At 39.9% G+C, this 21,812-nt stretch overlaps 1 protein-coding gene across 1 annotated transcript in view; it reads right to left on the bottom strand.

The window, feature by feature from the left end:
* The window catches only part of DNAJC5B (DnaJ heat shock protein family (Hsp40) member C5 beta), a 57,053-nt gene extending 36,373 nt beyond the window's left edge, over positions 1-20,680 (bottom strand). Inside the window, exons 1-3 of the mRNA XM_089685339.1 lie at positions 20,557-20,680; positions 18,318-18,531; positions 15,601-15,775 (exon numbers count right to left, since the gene is read on the bottom strand). Coding sequence (XP_089541465.1) covers positions 15,601-15,775; positions 18,318-18,531; positions 20,557-20,558 — 391 coding nt within the window. The 5' untranslated portion in view covers positions 20,559-20,680. The remainder of the gene's footprint in view (positions 1-15,600; positions 15,776-18,317; positions 18,532-20,556) is intronic.
* Positions 20,681-21,812: the final 1,132 nt, after the last annotated feature.

The raw sequence follows: 21,812 nt of genomic DNA, 5'->3' as shown, positions 1-21,812 counted from the left end.
GGCTTGGCATGATCCAGCTGTCTTTGTCCATGTTGGAACCAATGACAGAATACATGGAAGGTGGAGGCTCCTTAAGAATCAATTCAAAGAACTAGGCTGCAAGTTGAAGGGAAGGACCTCCAAGGTGATATTCTCGGAAATATTACCTGTGCCATGCACAACTCAAGAAAAACAGGGGGAGATTAGAGAACTCAATGCATGGCTAAAGACCTGGTGTAATAGGGAAGGATTTGGGTTTCTAGAGCACTGGGCTGACTTTTCATTAGGGTGCAACCTATATGCTAGAGATGGTTTGCACCTAAATGAAATGTAATCTGCTGTGCTGGGGGAGATGTTATGGGAAGGCTGGAGGAGTATTTAAACTAGGATTGAGGGGGAGGGAGAATTAGATTATAATGGGGTAGACAGATCAGACAGTCAATACTTATTGGTGGGTTGAATGGGGAAAGATGGGGGAAGGGCTATAGCAGATTAGAAGGTTCCCATGTTACAAACAACCATTGGAATTGGTACCATTTGTATGAAAATAAAAGCTATGTAAAATACATGTGCACAAGGTGTCAATGAATTAAAAAATGTTTATTCACCAATGCCAGAAGTATGCCAAGAAAAGTAGATGATTTGGAAGCTTCGGTTCATGAACAGAACTATGATTTAATTGGTATTGCTGAATCTTGGCTTCATTCTTTACATGACTGGGCCATTAAAATTCCTGGCAATGTTCTCTTTCGGAGAGACAGGGTAAATAGGAAAGGTGATGGTGTCTGTCTGTATGTGAGAAGTGATCTCAGAGCAAGTGTGAAAGAGGACCTAGTTGATGGAGAGTGTGATGAGACTGAAGCATTATGAGTGGAACTGCACATGGGGGTGCGTACTTCCTTTCCTTGTCTTCCTTCAGTCTGCTAATTAAGGGGAGGGGTTAATTGGTCACAAGTGATACAGGTACTATATAACTTGCTGTAGAGCTCACTCTGAGCTTGCTCATTCTTGAGCTTGCTTGTATTTTGCTTGCTGGACCTTTGACAAAGTGGACATTTGATAAGTGGAGTTAAAAAACTGGAGTTGAAAACAGGAGATTATACTTGGAGTTTACTAACCTGTAAGTGACAACTGATATTTTGTACAGTGCACAATGTGCCGCATGTATGCAACAACGGAACAACAGCTCCAGGATGGATACTACTGCGACAGATGTGAGCGGGTTGCTGTTCTGGAAACTTGTGTTAGAGATCTGGAGGAACAAGTTGCAACACTGGGCAGGGCTACGGCAGATAAGAAGGTTCCCATGTTACAAACAACCAGTGGAATTGGTACCATTTGTATGAAAATAAAAAATATGCAAAATACATGTGCAAAAAGTATCAATGAATTAAAGTGTTTGTTTATCAATGCCAGAGGTCTGCAAAGCAAAATAGATGAGTTGGAAGCTCTGGTGAATGAACAGAACTATAATTTAATTGGTATCGCTAAATCTTGGCTTCATTCTTCACATGACTGGGCCATTAATATTCCTAGCTACGTTCTCTTTCGGAGAGACAGTGTAAATAGGAAAGGTAGTGGTGTCTGTCTCTATGTGAGAAGTGATCTCAGAGCAAGTATAAAAGAGGACCAAGTTGATGGAGAGTGTGATGAGGCTGAAGCATTATGTGTGGAACTGCACATGGGGGTGTGTACTACAAAGGTAATCATTGGAGTTTGTTATAGGCCTCCCAGTGTTAATGAGGAGGTGGAGACTCAGCTCTTTGCACAGATCAAAAGGGAGGGCTGCAAGGGCTGGGACAGTGATAACAATGGGGGATTTTAACTACCTGAAAAGAGACTGGAGTAATGGTACTGCAGGAACAGTTAAAAGCAAAAATTGTAAACCTACTACAGGACAATTTTATGGTACAGTTCATAGAGGCCCCAACTAGGAATGATGCTCTGCTGGACCTGGTAATCTCAAACCATGCAGAGCTTATTACGAATGTCCATATAAAAGAACATCTGGGTAGCAGTGACCATAACTTGATTTCATTTATTGATAATGGAAATAATGTATACGAGCGCACCTACAAATGTAATAGCAGCTGTACACCAGGTAACCATAAACCTAATAAGACAATAATATAAATCAAATGATGCAGCGCTGGACAAGAGGTACTATAGGTAAATGAATAAATGAATATAAACAAGCAGTTCATATGGTGATATCAAGGTGACTTCAGGTGCTCTCATCTATTCCTATCCTCCAGGTGACTAGATGCTGTGCGATATAGTGCAGAAGAAATGCACACTCACCAGAACGCACAGTTAAGTGAGCGTTTGTATATATATATACTGATCCCTTGAGGTCATCAGCTGGTCAAGGTGGGGTCTGGAATCCAGTGGTCTCCCTCCAGTACTACTGGGTATTGTTGTTAGGACATCAGGATAATCCCTCGGATATGAGCCTGTGATCCTTTGCCGTAGGTGGACATGTTTGGAGACGGACACTCCAACGATGGATGTGTAAACGGAGGACTAGACTATGGGGGACACTTCGATCAGATTCCTGGAGTGGGGGGGGTCTCTTTCCCAGACGATGGGGGTACCGTGGATCTAATGCTCCTCCTGTACCGGGCGCCCCTCTCTGTACTCCGCCACCGCTCTGGATGCTTCATTTATTGTTAGCTTTAAACAGCAAACATTTACAGGATAAATAATGCTCAATTTTAAGAGAGCTAATTTTTCAAGGCTGAGAGCTGCTATACAAGACTTAGACAGTGAGAGAATATTGCCATCAATGAACACAACACAGAAATGGGAGTTCTTCAAAAACACTGTATGTGAACACACTGCAAAATATATTCCCATGGAAAACAAGTTTAAAAGGCTAAAAATCAAACCTATGTGGCTTACGCCCAAAGTTAAAAAAGCTATAGATAATAAGAAAAGAGCTATTATTAAATATAAAAATGAAGGAATGTTATCATCGTTTCAGTATTACAAAGAATATAACAGAATATGCTAAAAGGAAATAAAGGCTGCAAAAATTGAAATTACAGATTGCAAAAGATAGCAGGACCAACCCTCAAAAATTCTTCAAATATATTAATAGTAAAAAGGTCCGGTCCTGTGTATACAAAGGAGCATGGGGAGCTCTTGTCCATAATGAGCATGGTATTGACACAGCTCCAGATGATCCACATGGACTCACAATTGATATGATCCAAAAAAGTTTAGACAGAATAAAGATGAATAAAGCACCTAGATCAGATGGCATACACCCACGGGTCCTTAAAGAATTGAGCTCTGTCATTTCAAAGCCATTGTTTTTAGGGACTCTTTATTGACTGGCATAGTACCTCTAGATTAGTATAAAGCCACTGTGGTACCAATATTTAAAAAGGAGTCAAAATCTTTACCAAGTAATTATAGACCTGTTAGGTTAACTTCTATAGTTGGGAAGATACTAGAGAGTTTAATAAAAGACCACATAGAGGAGTATTGCTAGCAAAAAATATTTTAAACAGACAGCATGGATCCATGAAGTTGTCAAACAAATCTGATTTTTTTTTATGAGGAGGTGAGCAAAACCTTGGACACAGGGGTGGTGGTGGACGTGGTAAACTTGGATTTTGCAAAAGCGTTTGACACCGTTCCCTACACACGGCTAATGTATAGGGTAAAGCCTACCGGCTTGGAAAAATCCATATGTAAATGGATAGAAAACTGGCTAAAAGATCATATTCAGAGAGTAGTGGTAATTGATTCATACTCTGCATGGTCTAGGGTTGTCAGTGGTGTACCCCAACGTTCAGTGTTGGGACCCTTACTTTTTAATATTATTATAAACAATATAGGGTCTGGGATTAAAAATCCCATTTCAGTCTTTGCAGATGACACCAAGCTGTGCAATGGAATAACGTCCTTACAGGATGTCTCCAGTTTACAAACCAACCTCAATGCACTGTGTAATTGGGCAACTCTGTGGCAAATGAGGTTTAATGTTGATAAATGTAAGGTTATGCACTTGGGGGCTAAGAATATGCATGCATCATACATACTAGGGGGAGTACAACTGGGGGAATCAATTGTGGAGAAGGATCTGGGAGTTCTGGTAGATCACAAGCTTAATAATGGAATGCAATGCCAAGCTGCGGTTTCTAAAGCGAGCAAAATCTTCTCTTGTATCAAAAGAGGTATAGACTCCAGAGAGAGAGAGATATCATTTTACCCCTGTAAAAATCATCAGAAACACCTCATCTGGAATATGCAGTTCAGTTTTGGGCACCAATTCACAAAAAAGAACATTGCGGAACTGGAGAAAGTACAGAGAACGGCAACCAAACTGATAAGAGGCATGGAGGAGATCAGCTATGAGGAATGATTATAGGAACTAAATTTATTCTCTCTTGAGAAGAGGAGATTAAGGGGGGATATGATCAACATGTATAAATACATCAGTGGTTCATATAGTGAACTCGGTGTAGAGTTATTCACCCTGAGGTCATCACAGAGGACAAGGGGGCACTCTTTATGTCTGGAGGAAAAGAAATTTAATCTCCAAACACGAAAAGGTTTATTCACAGTGAGAGCTGTGAAAATGTGGAATAGACTCCCTCAAGAGTTGGTTCTGGCCAGCTCAGTGGATTGCTTTAAAAAAGGCCTGAATTCTTTCTTGGATACACAGAATATAACTGTATATAACATTTATAGGTAAAGTTGATCCAGGGAATATCCAATTGCCTCTTGGGAGATCAGGAAGGATTCTTTTCCCCTGCAGGAGCAAATTGGATCATGCTTTGCTGGGGTTTTTTGCCTTAAATTGGATCAACTGTGGGTGTAGGATTATAACTTTTTTTTTTTCAAATGGTTGAAATGGATGGACTTTTGTCTTTTTTCAGCCAGACTAACTATGTAGGATTAGACCCAGATAAACTGAGCAGTACAAGGTCGGGGGAAGGACCATGAGAAAAGTGCAGTGTCAACTGCAGACAGAAGTGATAGCATCAGTGTTTGGACCTACGGTCAAAGATTTGAATCAGGAGCCTTTTAAGAAACAAGGTCTCCAAGGTACCCAGGGATATGAAGGCTCAGGGTTTGATTGAGGGTCTAATGATATAGCACAATGAGTATAGCAATGTAAAAACTACCTTGAAGTGTGCATAGATGTTTTTTTTGGAGCATAAGGGGGCATGCATTGTTGAATGAGTAAGTATCACTGGATTTTGAAAAATCCTTGTAATCCTCCCTAAAAGGATTGTGATTTAAAACTGCAAGAATGTGTAAGAAAAACAGTTTGCCTAGTGATGCAGCAAGTAAAAATGTGTAACTGGAAAAAAACCAATAAAGTTTCTTTGTGTACCTCTTTGAAGGACAGAGTGCAATAAAAGGATTGGACATGTTTTCTCTAATGTAAAGCAATTGTTAATAGACTTCCCCATTTTTTCAAGGAATGGTGGCAACTTTTTAGGCAAAAAGGGTTTTGAGCAGATCCAGAAGGCTTAGAGGTGAGAAGATTGCCATGAGGTGAAGGACCCAGAGTAGATAATGACTCCTGGGGGAAACAGATCGTATCTGTATGGTAGAAGAGGCCTATTCAATAGGGAGGCATGACTGCAGATAGTGAGGTAGTAACCCCCCTTCTTTAGTATCCCCCTTAATGTAGTTCTCATGGGAATTTAAAAAAAGAGCTCACCTTCGAAGGGCATGCACAAAAAGCATCTTTCACTAAGGTGTTCTCCTGACCAGGCTTTCAGCCATTTCTGCACATATGCACAGAATGTAAGGACATGCTGGAGACCTGACAGATAATGTTCTCTATAGTGTCTACACAGAAGAGCAGTGTTGAGGGCAAGAGTTGTAATCTTGCAGCAAAATTAGAATCCTCTATAATCAGAGAATGTTCACTATTTCTGCAGTCCAATTTGCCATGGTCTGGGAAATGGACAAGCTGGCAATGCTGGGCCTGCCAAGTCAAAGGATGCCTTCAAAATAGCCCCCAAACACATCTGAATCTTTAAAGGAGGGAATACCATCAATGGAAACAGTAGACTGATTAATTAATGCAAGAATGGCTGGGTCAACAGTGGGAACAAACCATCTCTTCTTAAATTACCTTTCTATACTGTACAATCCATTAATATTATTACACGGAATGACATCTCTGAGTTGGGCCAATCTTTATATAAGGCCCACTTGGCTTGATCATCAATATGGAAAGTCTTTCTATGAACTGCCTTCTTTTTTTGTGCTCAGAAAAAATATGTGGGGGATGAACAATACTAGGTGTATCAATCCAGAGACTAGAATGAGCTGATTCCCCCAAGAGTCAACAGTAGCCAGCATGTGGCGAGAAGTTGAAGTTAAATTCTGGTAATGAAAAATAATCCACAGCCTCTGCTAAAAAGTCAGCCACACTAGGCAATTTAGGTTGTAATACTTGAAAACAATAAGAGGGTATAGAGGCATTACTTAACTCTATAACTCTATAACCACTTGTGTACATAGCACTGTGATCTGTTTTGTAAGATAAGGGATATAGTGTAGCATCTACTACATATCCAGGAACTAATCCAATAAGATATGTGTACCCAGAAGCTGGTATGTATAGGTACAGAGCAACCCTGTCTTAGCTTATCTATGCTTTGCCCATCACATTGAGCATACCCTCATTGGGGTCTTCAGGGTATATGGATATATCATGGCCCTGGACCTGTATAGCACCCTGCGAGTAACTCACTCATTGCACCACATACCAAGATGAGCACAGAACACAAAAACTAGAGTTCAAAGCAAACAAAACAGGTCAACCCTGCTGTTGCAGGGTCCAGGTATGGTTCCAAAGATGAACATTGGGGTAAAAGGCAGTAAGCAGTTGGATCGTGATAGAAAAATCAGTCAAAGAATGAAGGAAAAGTAGTGAAAAAAATTATCTCAACAGGAAAAGGGGTCCATCACCTTGGCACATAAGAACAAACTGGAGCTTAATGGAGTTGGTGAGATTATATGTGTACACTGGGGGGCAGTTCCCAACAAAGCTTTTGCCAGTGTCCAATCATCTAAAAATAGTGACATCTAAACCATAGTCTGAGAATAAACTCATGTGTCCTGTTCTGTACGATTTAGATAAAAGAAGTTGCACAATTATTTGTTAAAATCATTACAGAATGCATAGCTTATCTGAAAGATATCTATGGACTTTGTGCAAAAAAAAAACATCTGTCAGTGGTCATCACTCTTTCCCCACACATGTATACCTCCAGCCAGCTAACATGTTGTCCCTGAAGACATCATCCCAGTCAGAGCACCCCATGTTTTGAACTGTCGCCTCCTTACACTCACTTTTAATTCTAATTGGTTTTTAAAACTATAGCAAGTCACTTTTTGCAATGTCATCAGTCCCGACAAATATTGCTCAAGTGATTTCTGGACAGGATTTTTTGGGACATGATATCTCTGCTGAGGAATCATCAGTTAGCAACCATTGGAGCTTAATGTAGGATCTTCTTACTACTGCTGCTTTGGTTCAGTTATAGCCTCCTTGCCTTCTGGTTATTTCTGTGACAGGGTACATGAGTAGTATGTGCTCTCTTGGTTAAGGCAAGGATTATGAACTACTATATGGAATGCTATCAATTTTTGTGATAAATTGCAGAACTATGAATGTGTAACAGTTATTGTACACACATTGTTCGATGGAAGTTTTCTTTAAAAATAATAATAGAAAACCTTGATTCAAAATATGTAAACCCAAAATTTCATATTCCTGATATGTTCCTGCTGCACCATATACTTGTATAAAAAGTATCCAGTTCTCTTTGTATTACTTGCATTACTTCCTTTGTGGGAAATCCCTGGTGTTCCCTCCAGTCCCTCAGCTTTCATATCAAAAGCTGACCACACTAAGCACTGTGGTCAGTACTCTAGCTATGCTGGGAACTCAGTCTGCTCTCCTCCAATGATTAGACTTGTTCTGACACCCCCTCCCCTGCACAGCTTTTCACTGGAAAGATGAGTATGCTGCTGGTTCTCTTCCCCTAGCTCTTATGCAACTGAGAACAGAGGGAATTTGATCACTTATAAAAAAAAAAATGGAAAAAGGGTATTTCTATGTTTTTTATTATATGTTTTTTTTATATCTATACACAAATGTTTTGCTGTTCGTTTCTATTTTAAACTGAATGGGCTGTTTAACAAAGTTAAGGGTTTACAATCATTTTAAATTATTCAAAGAGCAGTTGAAATTAACAAAAACATACAATAATAATATTCTACAAGTGACATTGCAACTCTGCTAAGGTCAAAAAATCCATCCAATTTACCTTTAACCTAGGTTTTATATAAAACATTACGGCCAGATTCTGTGGACTCTCCACAGTTCCTTAATTTTTTTGCTGCTGTTTGTTTACCTGTTCACTCCCAGCTGTCAGTTCTGTAGTAGAAATGATTTCAGCAGCTGTAAAGTCTACATGTAAGGTGCCCTCCCACCATGTGTACTTGGGTTACCTGTCTCTCCAGGTTGCCTGGGACCTCTGTGGCAGGTGTGAGGATGGAAAACAGTACAAAAGGATGGCCACTGCCCCAGTCTATACCTGGCCTGGATAGAGAACATCCTGCCCCGATTTCCCCTAGGTATTATGACCCTGGATGCGCTTAATTCTGAACACTTCCAAGTTTAGTGCTGTCAACCCCCCGACCTCTCTGCCCTGTAAAAAAGCTGATTGAACACTCTGTGCTTGATCAACTTTAACAGAGAGCAGAGGTGACATTAGGGCCCTAATAGACCTCCAATGTCTCATTAAAGAGAAACTCACCTTCCCTTTGCTTTCAGCTTGGGGAGTAAATTGTGTTTGTATGAACTAAATATATTTGATTTACTGAAATATATTTATTTACTGAAAAAATGGATTTGATTAAGAGTAGTGCAAATTTCACGTAAAAAAATGCAGCTACCACAATTTTATTCAACATGGTCTCTGCTTTCAAAAACAATATATTATTTTGGGGTTTAAAGTGTATTTCATGCACAAAATGTGCATTTTAAAAATTGCATATTAATTATAAAGGAAAATTCAAAAGGCTCCAGTAGTGCAAGGGTTAAGCAGAATCTGCACACTTGTTTGCTGATTCTGATCTCTGAGAACTGTAGAGTGGTGCTTCAGTGCTTAGAATGTGAAGACTTGAACACGCTAGCGGCTCTGCTTATAAAGGGGTAAATGTCAGATTCAACCAAGAATTGCCATAAATGTGCTGAGTTTAATACATTAATACATGCTGTTAATTAACTCCACATTTAGTCATTCAAAAAAAGATTTACAACACATTGGGTTTTTGTATTTTTGGTACCTGTGCAGGATAGCCTAATATTTTGCGAAAGTAGGGAATAAAAGGGGATAATAATGTTAGGGGTTAGGCTTGGGTTAAAGTGACCTTAGTGACATTTCCAGCCACCACTCACTGATTCAGGGGATCACATGACTGGACCAAAACAGACTAAAATTAGGTAAATATATACTGTACATTCTACTTCAAGTGTTAAGCTATTTAAGTATCATATGGAGAGTTAATCTAGGGTGAGGTAAAAATATCTCTAAACACAGGAACAGAAATGTAATATATCACAATTCACTAGTCCTTAAATGTAGTGGCTGCATTTTTTTCAGGTTAATTATGTTTTCTGCAAGTACAAAAAAAATACCTGTTGATCCTGATAGAAATCCAGAATCCTTGTAACTTCCAGTTTTCTGAACTAAAGTTATATACAATGTTATTTTTTCAAGCTATCATCTGTAAAATATACAACTCTTCCTCCTTATGTAATGGAATTGAAGAAAGGGGGTAATGTTTGCAATCCAAATCAAGAGATCAGCTTATGTCAGGAATGGATTCAGCACTGGTGGTGGGACTCTCCTGCCGTGTGGGCTGCAGTACCAGAGCTGACCAGCGGGTGCTCTTAGCAGCCAGAAGCTCACAATCGGCCAAACCTGGGGCTGATTACGGAGGGGTGTATATGGGGCATGGCCGGGCCTGTGCTCTGGGCCTTGGTGTATGTTTTCCCATGAGCCCCTGTATCCTGTTCCTAGTTCCTGTGAGAAGATACCTTGTTGCCGACCCTGCCTGATCCTGATTCCTGTTGACCGTCTCCTGTTCTGACTACTGGCTCATCCCTGACCATCCTTCTGCCTGATCCTCTGTACTGCGCTGTCCGTGAGTTACTGAACCCGGCTTGTGACCTTGACCATTCTCTGCCTGCTCCTTTGATACCTTGCTGCCCGCACGTTGCTGACTTGGCCCGTCTGACCACGCTCACTACTCTGCCATCCATCCATCCTGCACGGATCCAGCCGTACCTGCACATACCTCTGGCGGATCCCTCTATCACTAGCAGGTGTACTCAGGGGCCGCGACCTGGTTCCTGTCTGCTCCAAGTCCATCCCCACCATCAGGAGCCCTGGTGAATAGCAGACTGGGACTTAGACTCCGTGCCCTGGGGAATCCTGCCATGAGGACCGCTAGAGGTACCACCAGGCAGTCGTTACAGAACCCTACGGCCGGCCTGACCATTCCACCTCTCCAGCCCTGACTACGCCTGTGTTCCTGCACCTCCTAAGATTAGTGGAAGGTTAGTTTGCTCACTGTGCGTTTATATATATATCTGGGTGGCTAATAATAACCTGTATTATACTATACCTGAAACCTGCGTTTCCCTGTGTCAGTCCACACCTTTCTGGTCACTCCTTGATTCCTGACAGCTTAGGGTAACAATGCTGCTCCTTCATAGAAACAGTGTAGTTATCTTAGAACAGGAAATGTGTTTTTGGCGGGATAACCAGGTAAAAAAAAGGATAAAAAAGCCTTAAAAAACTAGACTAAGAAAGCAACCACATCTGGTAAGCTGCAATATCAGTGGCATAACTGAAACCTTCAGGGCCCCAGGGGAAGAAACCATGAAGGGCCCCTAGGGCCCTTCTCCTCAGGGCCAGGGGGCAGAACGCTAGGGCCCGGTTGCAAGTGCGACCTTTGTGACCCTGGTAGTTCTGCCACTGGTGTCAGTATTTTTTTGTTTTTATTCTTTTCAGTATTTTTTAATTTTTTACTATTTTTTTTTTAAATTATTAAAAAAATTTTTAGGAGCCACATTGGGGGGCTTTGGTGAGATATCAGGGGTCCAAACAAACCTCTGATGTTCCACCTTTGAGACAGAGAAAAGAGATTGAGGACAGCATCAGCATCTTCAGCATCAGCTGTACTGAATGAATGGACATAGCTTCCTGATTATTTACAAAATGAAACATAGTAAACAGAGTTTACTATGTTTTTCAGTTATGAATGGACAGAGTCAGTGATCAGTACTGGTCAATTCAGTAAATGAATGGGCCAGTAAATTACATTTTTATCAGCCCCTTCCCTACTCTCCATCCTGACACATCCCCCTCAGAAGCTGGTGGTAGAGGGGAGGGGGGAGCCGGTAGAGCTGAGAGGGGGGGGGGGCAGGAGAGACCTTGGGAAGAGCTCAGGGGGGCTGGAGAGCACACAGGGGGCAACAGAAAAATGCTGGATAGGTAGCACAGCGTGGGGCAGCTGTGTGTAGAGGAGCCAATTTCTCCATGTTCCTCCTGCAGCCCCTGAATGCTGGTTTTTCCTCCTCTCCCTCCCGCAGGGATTCAGCAGCTGCAGGAGGATAATGGAGAGATTGGTTGATTTGTATGCAGCCGCCCACTCTGCTCCTCGTATTGTTGAGGTATAAGTTTAAGATTTTATTTTTTTTATTTTTTTTTGTGTATATTTTTTTATATATACCTTTTCTGTATGTGTTTTTTGACATCATTATTATTATTATTATTATTATACGTATTGCCATTTTTATGAGTATTCTCATGTGTATTGTTCTGCTCATCTACAGTATCACCACCTGTTATACCATTTTGAATATTCATGATTCAAGTAATATTTTGAGGGGAATTTTGTATTTGTTTTTTTGATCAGCTCTGATGAAGAAGGGAGCACCCTTCGAATCGCGTTAGTTTTTATCCCCCCCTTTGGATTTACCTGTAACCCTGTGTGGATATGGTTTACTTATGCCTGTTTTACCGTCACCTTTGTGAGTATATTTCCTAAATTAAATAAAATTAGTCACTATTTATTGAGGTAATGCGCAAGGTTTTTGCGCTCTTTCTTTCATCCTCTTCTACAGTTTTATCAAGCTTCCCCAGCTTCATGATAGAGCTGCACAACCTCTGATCACCAGCAGATAAACACTCTGTTTGTTACTAATGCCCGTTTGATCTGAGTCTTTGAGCGCAGGAGATAATGGATCTTTGGTGACAGTTTAAGATTTAGGTTCAGGGTAAGATGTCCTAGAGGAGGTAAGGTTTTATAGGTTAATTAAGGGTTAAACCAGCTAAATTAGTATAAACCAGGATTCAGATAATAGGATAACTGTGATCATAATAGGATTTATTAACTAGAGTAGGTTATGCATCAAATAATTGCCAAGATGACAATAATACTCACTGAGCTGGAAGTAGTAGTAATACCCTACTTTAATTTTGCTAGCCACCAAGGTAACTAAATCAAACATCCACACAATCAATTTTTAGTAAGAAACTAATATAAAAAAACCTTACAGGATTTGAAAAGTGTCCAAAAACAATCATGCAATTTCTAATTTTCCAATTAAAAATGATAGAATGCTCTCATTGCTCATGTAACATCTGCTGCACCAAGATGGGACTGAAATTCCCTGCCATAGCTGACACATAACAATCATTTTGAGAACAGGATAATATCACACGCCTGCAGGATCCCCATGTCTATGGATGGTCAAAGTTTTTACTTTTCACTCATTTCTTTTTTTTTTTTGGGGGGGTGGGGTTCTCCAGTAACAAAGTTACTACTGTCTCTTGCTCTTAGCGTTCAATGACTCACTTCATTAACATTTAATTCCTTTCCTAGAGCCTTTGTTTTGACCTATGAAGAAACAATCTTTGCCAATAAACTGGCAGGCATGAGTGTCTATAACACATATGGGTGGCTTTATTACATTAGCCACATTTCATGAACACCTTCAAGGAATTTGGCTGCTTTAGAAGAATGCATCTGTTTCAAGAAAGATTGAGTAACAGACTCACTATATCAACAATGGCAAATAAAACTTGGAGTGAAAAAGGTATAGAACAGTAAATAATCTCATGAAAACTGTTAATATCTTGTACTATATCACCACCACCAAATGTTGTGTATTTTGTTTTGTATTAAAGTACAAACTCTGCACCCATTATAACAAATACAAAAACTTTTGACTGGATAAAAATATTATTATTGTTATTAATAATAATAATAATAATATTCACTGGATAGTCAACTGGTCAGCAAATTATGACACACAAGGCAGGAAATCACGTTCAGGTCTGACCAGGATGGCTTTGATCATTAACATCAAAGGACTACAAGATTGACATTGAAACAGCTAATTTCATTTTAGGGCAGATCTATAATTACAATACAAGTCATCTGTATAACAATTGACAATGGTTTGCTTAAAGTAGGATATCCTTCTCATATTACAAACACAGCCTTCATTAGGCCGGCTAAATAGTATCATTTACAGATGTACTGTAAATGATACTATTAATGTATGTTAATTATTTTAAAAGTGGTGTATCTTTGTATGATTATAATTGTTTATGTACATAGATTTTCCATATTTATGTATTACACATGGAGGCTTTGCTTCCCTCTTGATAGTGGGAATAGTTGAAAGTAGTTGTGTTCCTTGTCACAATGCAAGCCTAAAGCTGGCCATACATTGACAGGTATTTTTTTTTCTTTATCAATCTACAGGTACAGTATACAGAGTGGATAAATGAATTTCCCTCTGTGCATATTGTATTTTGACAACATACCCAAACAGCAGCTGTTTCTGATTGGTTTAAGTCATCTTTCGGCTGACAATTTTCATCTTGACTTTTTCAATTTCTCTAACCAGAGGATGAAGGATGAGGGGCAGCCACACACTAAGCCATGGGTGCTCAACCTGTGGCCCTCCAGCTGTCACAGAACTACAACTTCCATCATGCCTTTTTAAAGTCATGCTTGTAACTGTCAGCCTTGCAATGCCTCATGGGACTTGTAGTTCTGCAACAGCTGGAGGGCCACAGGTTATGCACCCATGCACTATGCGGATTTCCTCAAGAACTGGCTGAGAGCAGAAGGAGCCATTGAAATCCTATGATGAGGGAGCAGGCAGTGCAGCTCCGGATCAAGCACACATGCAAGCTGCTTCCTATTGTGGCACACCATGAAGAGAAGGAGAACCGAAGGGGACCCGAGAAGAGGAGGTTAGGGGCTGTTCTGTGCAATTTCATTGCACAAACAGGTAAGAATAAACCTGCTTGTTATAAATTAAAAAAAATAATAATAATAATTTTAGACCTTGCAATAACTTTAAGCAGGAAGCCTGGATCAATGCAGAACTCTCCCTAGGGGTTGAACATTAAATCTCAGTATTTAAAGTAGAACTGAAAATCTCACATAAGATTTGTAGAGCATTGTAAGTAAAACAGGACCACATTTTTGGCAATTAAAACAATACAGTTTCCCCATTTCTTTGTTCAAGAATAATTTCTCTGTACAATAATCAACAGGTAGATTATTTGCATGAACTTCCTGTGGAGGTGTGCGTGCTCCAGTGCTGACTGAACTATGCAGTTTTACTGTAGTGACTACAGCAAACATGCTAATACACTGAGCTTTGGCATGGCTGCTTATAGTCCAACATGGGAGCATGCAAGACAGAGTTATTGAGTTAGTGTTGTCACCCTGGAGAGGAAGTACCTGTGGATACACCTTGCTGAAAAGATCACTTGGTATGATTTAATGAAAAGCAGGAAATGTTAAAAAAAAACGACTAAACCTATTGACATTACATTAACATGTGCAACAATATATTTTGGTTTAAATTGATATTAATTTAATGCTGTTGGCTAAATGAGCTGCTAATAACAGAACTTACATGCTTTTGTTTTTATAATTGTTCTCCTCTACGTTTTCTCCTCATACTGCCCCTCTCGGCCATGTTGCCTGACTCCAGGTATATGGGTGTCCCCTGCCGAACACACAGGCAGAGCGAGAGGGAAACACAACCAAAGCCATGCCTCTCATCCTCCTTCACAGTGGTGATTGAAAATTGTTCCTGAACCAGCATGGCTTTGGCTCTGTGTCCCTCTCTGGAACTGCTGCAACATAACATTGTAATTCGAAATGGGAGCGCACAAGTAGTCGAAAATCCAGTTAGACTCCATAGGTCCTGGCAGACACAGGGGGCACCCATATACCTAGAGTCAAGCAGTGTGGCTAGGGGGCAGTATGAAGTGGAAGATCAGAGGTCAAAAATTATAAAAACAGCAACAGCATGTAAGTACTGCAATTAGCAGCTCATTTAGCCAAAAATAAAGTCGACTGTAATATCACTTTAGGTGATTAGGTTTGAAAACACTTCAATCAGATTAAAATCATAAATGTGAAAATCATATAAAAATGAATTCAAAGTAACAAATAAAAATAAATAATATGCGCTCACTGAAAATATACTGTACTACCTCTTTAGGACATGTACAGAACTATATATAGCACCTGATTCCATGTCTGTTCTGATCTGCTCCTCCAGGTCTTCCGGGGACACATAGTACTCATAATCTTCTCCAGCTGATGGTTTTGGTTTACATTTTCCAAAACAACAATTACAGCAACAGCAAAGGCAGCAGCAGAAGTAGCAACCGGTCAGAAGTCCACAGATCGCAAACAAGCCCTAGACAGAATGAGCAAATTACAAAATGCGATCAGGGAACATTGTACGCAAAATTAATGCATCTACTGTATTTTGTTAAAATGTCAGCCGGTGTGGTTGAATTTACATGGGTGTCATTGAAGAGGTTACTCAAAAAAGTACCCTTTTTAGACCTTGTTCACATCAGTGTACAGAGACGTGAGTTTTTCTGCACACGTTCTGCAAGGGCACAAAGAAAACAATTGTTCTCCATTTGCCCTGTTCACATCACAACATTGGTATCATGCGCAGATTTTTACTTCGCAGGAATCTGCAACATGTATAAAACTCACTAAACCTGCATATATTTTCCATCAGTTTTTCTGCACGCACGGTGTGAACAAGGCCTTAAAGTATGCAAGGAATTCATTCCACACAAGATAAGGAAGATGGAAAATTTTAATACATGTTTGGTGACATGTGGGATACACCAAGACCCTGTCCAGCAGAGGTGAAGTCAAGTCAAAATCACCTAAAGATGGAAGGAAAGGGCATAGCAGCTGAATTGGAGATAAAAACTTCCTGGCTTTATATATATATATATATATATATATATATATATATATATATATACAGTATATATATTTAATTTAGATGGAGTAGGGAATGATTAAAACATCTCTCAGGTTTATTGCCACTGGATTGGGGAGATCTTCCTTGACTTCCTGTTCTGCAGACACATCAGGACACATATTGTCTCTCACACTGCCACTGACCACCAATGCAGAGGGGAAATTGATAGCCATACCACTGATGATCAGTATGAGATAGGGGGTGAAATCTTTGCCACTGACCACCACTGAAGGGGGTTTAAAATAGCACTGCCAATTAAACCAGGCCTGGTGGTTATTATTGCAGCCACTAACACAAATTTCTGTGAATAATTAATACGGTCACTGAAACCTATAATAAAACTTATTTTACTGCCTCTTTCTATTCGGTATACATTTTACTTTCTCATTGAATGAAATGGGAGCCTCCTTAAGCCTGTTTGAATCTTGGGTTTCAGGAAAGAAAATCACTTAATTCCCCTATCAACACTCTCAGTGTTGATTGGGGAATCCCTCCCATGGAGCCATTGTATTCTCCCAGGGGGTACATTCAGCTTGGGTACATTCAGCCAGCCCATTCATAGTTCGAATCTAAGCTGATCCCTGCTGAACTGCCCAAGATTTGAACCATCTATGGCCAGTTTGACTCTTGTTTCAGAGCATTCGTAATGTGCTTTGCCAGGGTGTCTATCATGGACTTTGTTGAGAGGAATAAAGGGATTCATGTATGTCCTTAAAAATCTCTGCTGAGTCTGCAGGTGAACAGGAGTCCATGCAGCTGGATGGAAAACCTTGTTCAAGCAAGTAAACAGACCACGAAGGTGAGCCTGGTCTAGGTGTAGCAGTATCTGCTGCTTCTCATAGGGGTCTGGCAGAGTCCAAGGACTGAACATAATTGGCAGCTTTGAACTGCTCCCTTGTCGGTTGAGGGGTTGCAACACAATATCACAAAGTGACCTTCATAATATCAGGTATTGTGTGTTTGCTGTCTCTTTTACTGAATGTAAGCCTGTAACCCATAGCTGCACCAGCATTATAACAAAAATGCATTGGGTCTTCAGGCACAAACTTCCAACAGAATAGGCTGGGCAGGCTAATGCTCCTCTATGTCAGCCCCTAATATAGGGTTCTCACCTTTTGGCTCATGAAAAACCATATCAAAAATAGAAGTGGCTTTTCTAAAGCAGGAATGGCTAAAGAGGTGTGCTTTATTCAAAATGAGCACATGTGCATCGGAAAACAGAGTTTTAAAAATTAAGTTTTCTTAGACATCATTATAAACAAAGAAACAACATTTTACAAATAACTGATAAAAAAACTACGTTAAGCAGAGAGGGGTGGCAATGTGTTAATTAGTTAAAGTGCAAGTAAATACTAACTAAGCCTAAATGTACTCCCACTCCCATTCTAACTACTCTGCAATGGCAAGAAGCCTATACTTACCTATGCTAAGGGCGATCTGGTCCAGTCACATGATCTCTCCACCCGCTGGCTTCAGTGAAGGAGAGATTGCTGAAAATAGATGCAAAGCCTGGGCGATGATGTCATATATAGGCTTCCTATGTGGCATCTGTTGTCAGTTGTCCTTCCTCTACACTGAAACCAGCAGGGGGTTTAGGACTCCTTTCACAGGGTAGATAGAATAGTCTTGGAATGGGGATGGGTGTAGGTTTGGGCTTCATTTGAGTGGAATTCCACTTTAAAGTCAAACAAATGTTCGTGTTTTTTTTTCTTTTACACTTTTTAGGTTTGCTGGAACAAACAATATGTGAATATCAAAGAACAAAATGACTGATAAACACTGAACGGTTTATTGTACCAGTTGTAACATTGCATTTATGAACGAAACATGCAATGTCTGCATGCTCCACTCACTTAGAACTTCCAGTGTTACATGCTGTATTAATTTTTAGGATAGTAAAATGTTTGCTAAATATATAAAGGTAAAAACTGCAGTATTTATAACTGTTTACCTTTGCCCACCAACTAGATAACATGAAATATGCATTGACATTCTCTTCTCCAAACTGCTCTGCAACATACAATCCCAGGGATCCATACTTGTCATAGATATTCCTCTTCGATAAGTCATTCAGTATGGAATGAGCATTATTAATCTCCTTGAATGTTTCGGCAGCTTCAGGATTGTCTGGATTTTTGTCTGGATGATGCTTCAATGCCAGTTTCCTTTGATGATAAAGAATAACAATACAAGTTAAAGGGGCTATCTAATTTACCAGAAAATGTTTCCAATTAAAAAAAAAACAGAAGCTTTGCACATTCTGAAGAACATAGTTCAGTAAGGATAAATATTCAAATAGTGGGGTATTTATTAAGCAGTAAATGTGACATTTACCAAATATTGAATGCAAGTAATTATTATAAATAAACATATTTAAAAAAATATAAAAAAAAAAACAGATGGCTACAAACATGGCATTTTTGCCTGTTTTCCATTAAGCTTTGACTGCAAGTAGCATTCAGTTTCTCAGATTTGGACTGTTAATCAGGGAGTCAGTGCATTTACAGGAGGCTGCCTGACAATGTCTGTGCTTTCTTCTTTGGACCCCCCTTCCCCCTTTTTTTATTATTTATTCTGGAGTACTTAAAGAGTATACAGTATTTCAGATTATAGACACTACAATCCATAATGCCAAAAATGGAAAAACTCAGCCATGACTGTGGAAAAAGTAAAGCCAGTGCTCATGCTCATGGAAAAAAAAAATGTCTAGGAGGAAGTGGCACCAACACAGGCAGACTGGCATCAACAACATGTGTGGTGTTCTAATTTTCTCAGAAAGAAATAGCTAGCTCCTCCCATGCTCGTCTCCAGGACTTCTCCAGGGCTTCCCCCATCCTCTGGAATTCCCTACCCCAATCCATCAGACTATCACCTACTCTGCTCACCTTTAGGAGCACTCTGAAAACCTATCTCTTCAGGAAAGCCTACCCCGCCCTCTGCTAATTACTGAACTCCTCCACTCTTCCTACCACTCCATCCCCCACAGCTATATCCTCCTGTACCACTATCCACTCCCTCCTAGATTGTAAGCTCCAAGGAGCAGGGCCCTCGAACCCCTCGTGTATTGAATTGTATTGTTACTGTATTGTCTCGTGTACTGTCTTCCATCATAATGTAAAAAATGCAAACTGTCAGCGCTATATAAATCCTGTATAATAATAATTAGCTCACTTGCCAATTTTGAGGATCAGAAATTTACCTGGTAGAGCATGTTCTAGACCCAGTTCACAAGAACAATTGCCAAAGTGTATTATAAGTGATTCGCTCATCTGTAGAGTAAATGTCCTGCAAGTGATGGTGAACTGCAATGGGTTATGTAGGCACTTACTTTCCAATATATTCAGGGCCAGGACAAGGGGGGGCAAGGCCCTGGGTGCAGTGTAGGTGGAAGGCCAGCAATGTGCTGGTAAAAACTTACTGGACAAGTGTACACTGATGTACAAAGCCTCCCACCACCGACCGCACTACAATACTTGCAGGCAGACCCACAGAGCTGAAACGCTGTGCCCAGTGCACTCCTGAACCCAGCACAAGCCTAGGACTCTCCACCCAACAGGCCCTTCTTAGTCCCAGCTCGGCGTGGCATCATTGAGAGCCCGGGAAAGCGGGATGAGGAACAGGAGTGCTTCCGCCGGTGCTGTGAGTGTGACCTAGAGGAACCACTGTGCTGAAAGTAAGCTGACGGGCATCCGCATCTGCAGATGAATTGGTTAAATCTTTGGGGGGGGGGTTGTGAGGGGTGGTTAATTGCCAATGGTATTTGTAATGCAGCATGAAAGGGGTTGATTAAATAACAATGTAGTGCCCTGCTCCACTATCAATAAATAAACAACTTAAATTATCTATCACATAATCTATTGAATAAGTGTCCATGCATGATCCATGTTTTTTTCCATCCACTATTATGTAGAAATGGAATGCTTCTTAGTTCACCTTGTGTAATGTATTGAAAGCAATATTTTCCACTAGTTGTGCTTTCACCTTATGTTACAATCAAACCGCTAAGTAAGGTCATACATAGAATGTGTCCCTTAATTGGACTGTAGTGAGATGGCAATGCTGTCCACTGGGTCTGGGTCTCCTTTAATGTCCTAGTAATCCTCCTCCATCAGATAAATGCCAAAAAAGATAACCAAAACATAGTGCTTTATCCTTACAAAACATTTTAAAATATGCAGTATTCCACTCACATGTAAAATGTAAAACAATTCCTCGAGATTGCCACTATCGATCTTGTTTAGCCTTCCTTCATACACAGCCAGCTGATATCCTTTACTCCTGCTTACCGAGCATTGTGATGACAAAGCCCCTCCCCCACGCGTTATGCCACAGGGTCACATGGCTTCATCAGGGAGAATGATTGGGCAGCAGGGCATTCATCCCTTATATATATGATCCACCTCAGTGCCATTTTGCTGTAGTCTGTATGGAGGTGGCCATATTTCTTTAGCCTGCTGTCTATTGGATAAATTCCAATACAAATTATCTGCACCAGGAACTATTTTGAGCAAATGTGCAAAGCTATGTTACTGGCACTTTTCAGTTCACTGTATTCTGTGTTGTCTAAACACTGCTAACTTGGACCATGTGTATATTGCTAAGCATGGTAACTACTACAACCCTAAATTATACTCCATACTTTTAAAATAGCATGTATATATATATATATATATATCCAACAGGTTCTATACAGTGTACCATAATTTTACATATAAATGTGTATACAATATGTACAAAAAATACAAAATAAAATGTATTAAAAGGTAAATAAAACATCACTTGCAGTTTATATATATTATTGTCATGTATTACTAATAAAAAAGGTCAATTCAAACTCTTTATTTAAACCTAGTAGTGCTAAACATTTCATTTCACGAATCCACCTTGATTCTTTTTTGCTGAGTTCCCTAATTTTGTTATCTCCCCTCCAGTGGCTAATATATTTCTCTATTCCCCAAAATTGTAGTTGCCTGGCATCTCTATTATGTGCTATGTAGAAATGCTGTGATAGAAAATGATGTTTATAATCTCTATTTATATTATATACATGTTCCTGCATTGTATCCTTTAAAGCTCTTTTGGTCCTACCTATATAAAATGAGATCACACGGACATTTTAAGGCATATACTACCCTTTTGGTATCACATGATATAAATTGTTGTATTTTATATTCCTTACCCGTAACAGGGCTTGAAAATGCAAATCTCTTTTTTAAATTATTATTAACACTACTACAGCTGTAGCATCTTCCACAAGCATATAAACCTATACCCTTGAAGAAACTGGTTTGGGGTTTGCTATTATTTATTTAATATTTTATTTCAGGTACTTATATAGTGCTGTCAATTTGCACAGCGCGTTATACATTCACATCAGTCCTTAACCCTTAAGAGGTGTACAATCTAAGGTCCCTAGCTCACATTCATACATACACATACTAGGGTC

The sequence above is a fragment of the Staurois parvus genome, unplaced genomic scaffold (assembly GCF_062004578.1).
Source record: "Staurois parvus isolate SC_StPar_1 unplaced genomic scaffold, SC_StPar_1.0 ptg000371l, whole genome shotgun sequence".
NCBI classification, from domain to species: Eukaryota; Metazoa; Chordata; class Amphibia; order Anura; family Ranidae; genus Staurois; species Staurois parvus.
The sequence above is the reverse complement of the archived record's forward strand: the minus strand, read 5'-3'. Positions and strand labels throughout refer to the sequence as shown.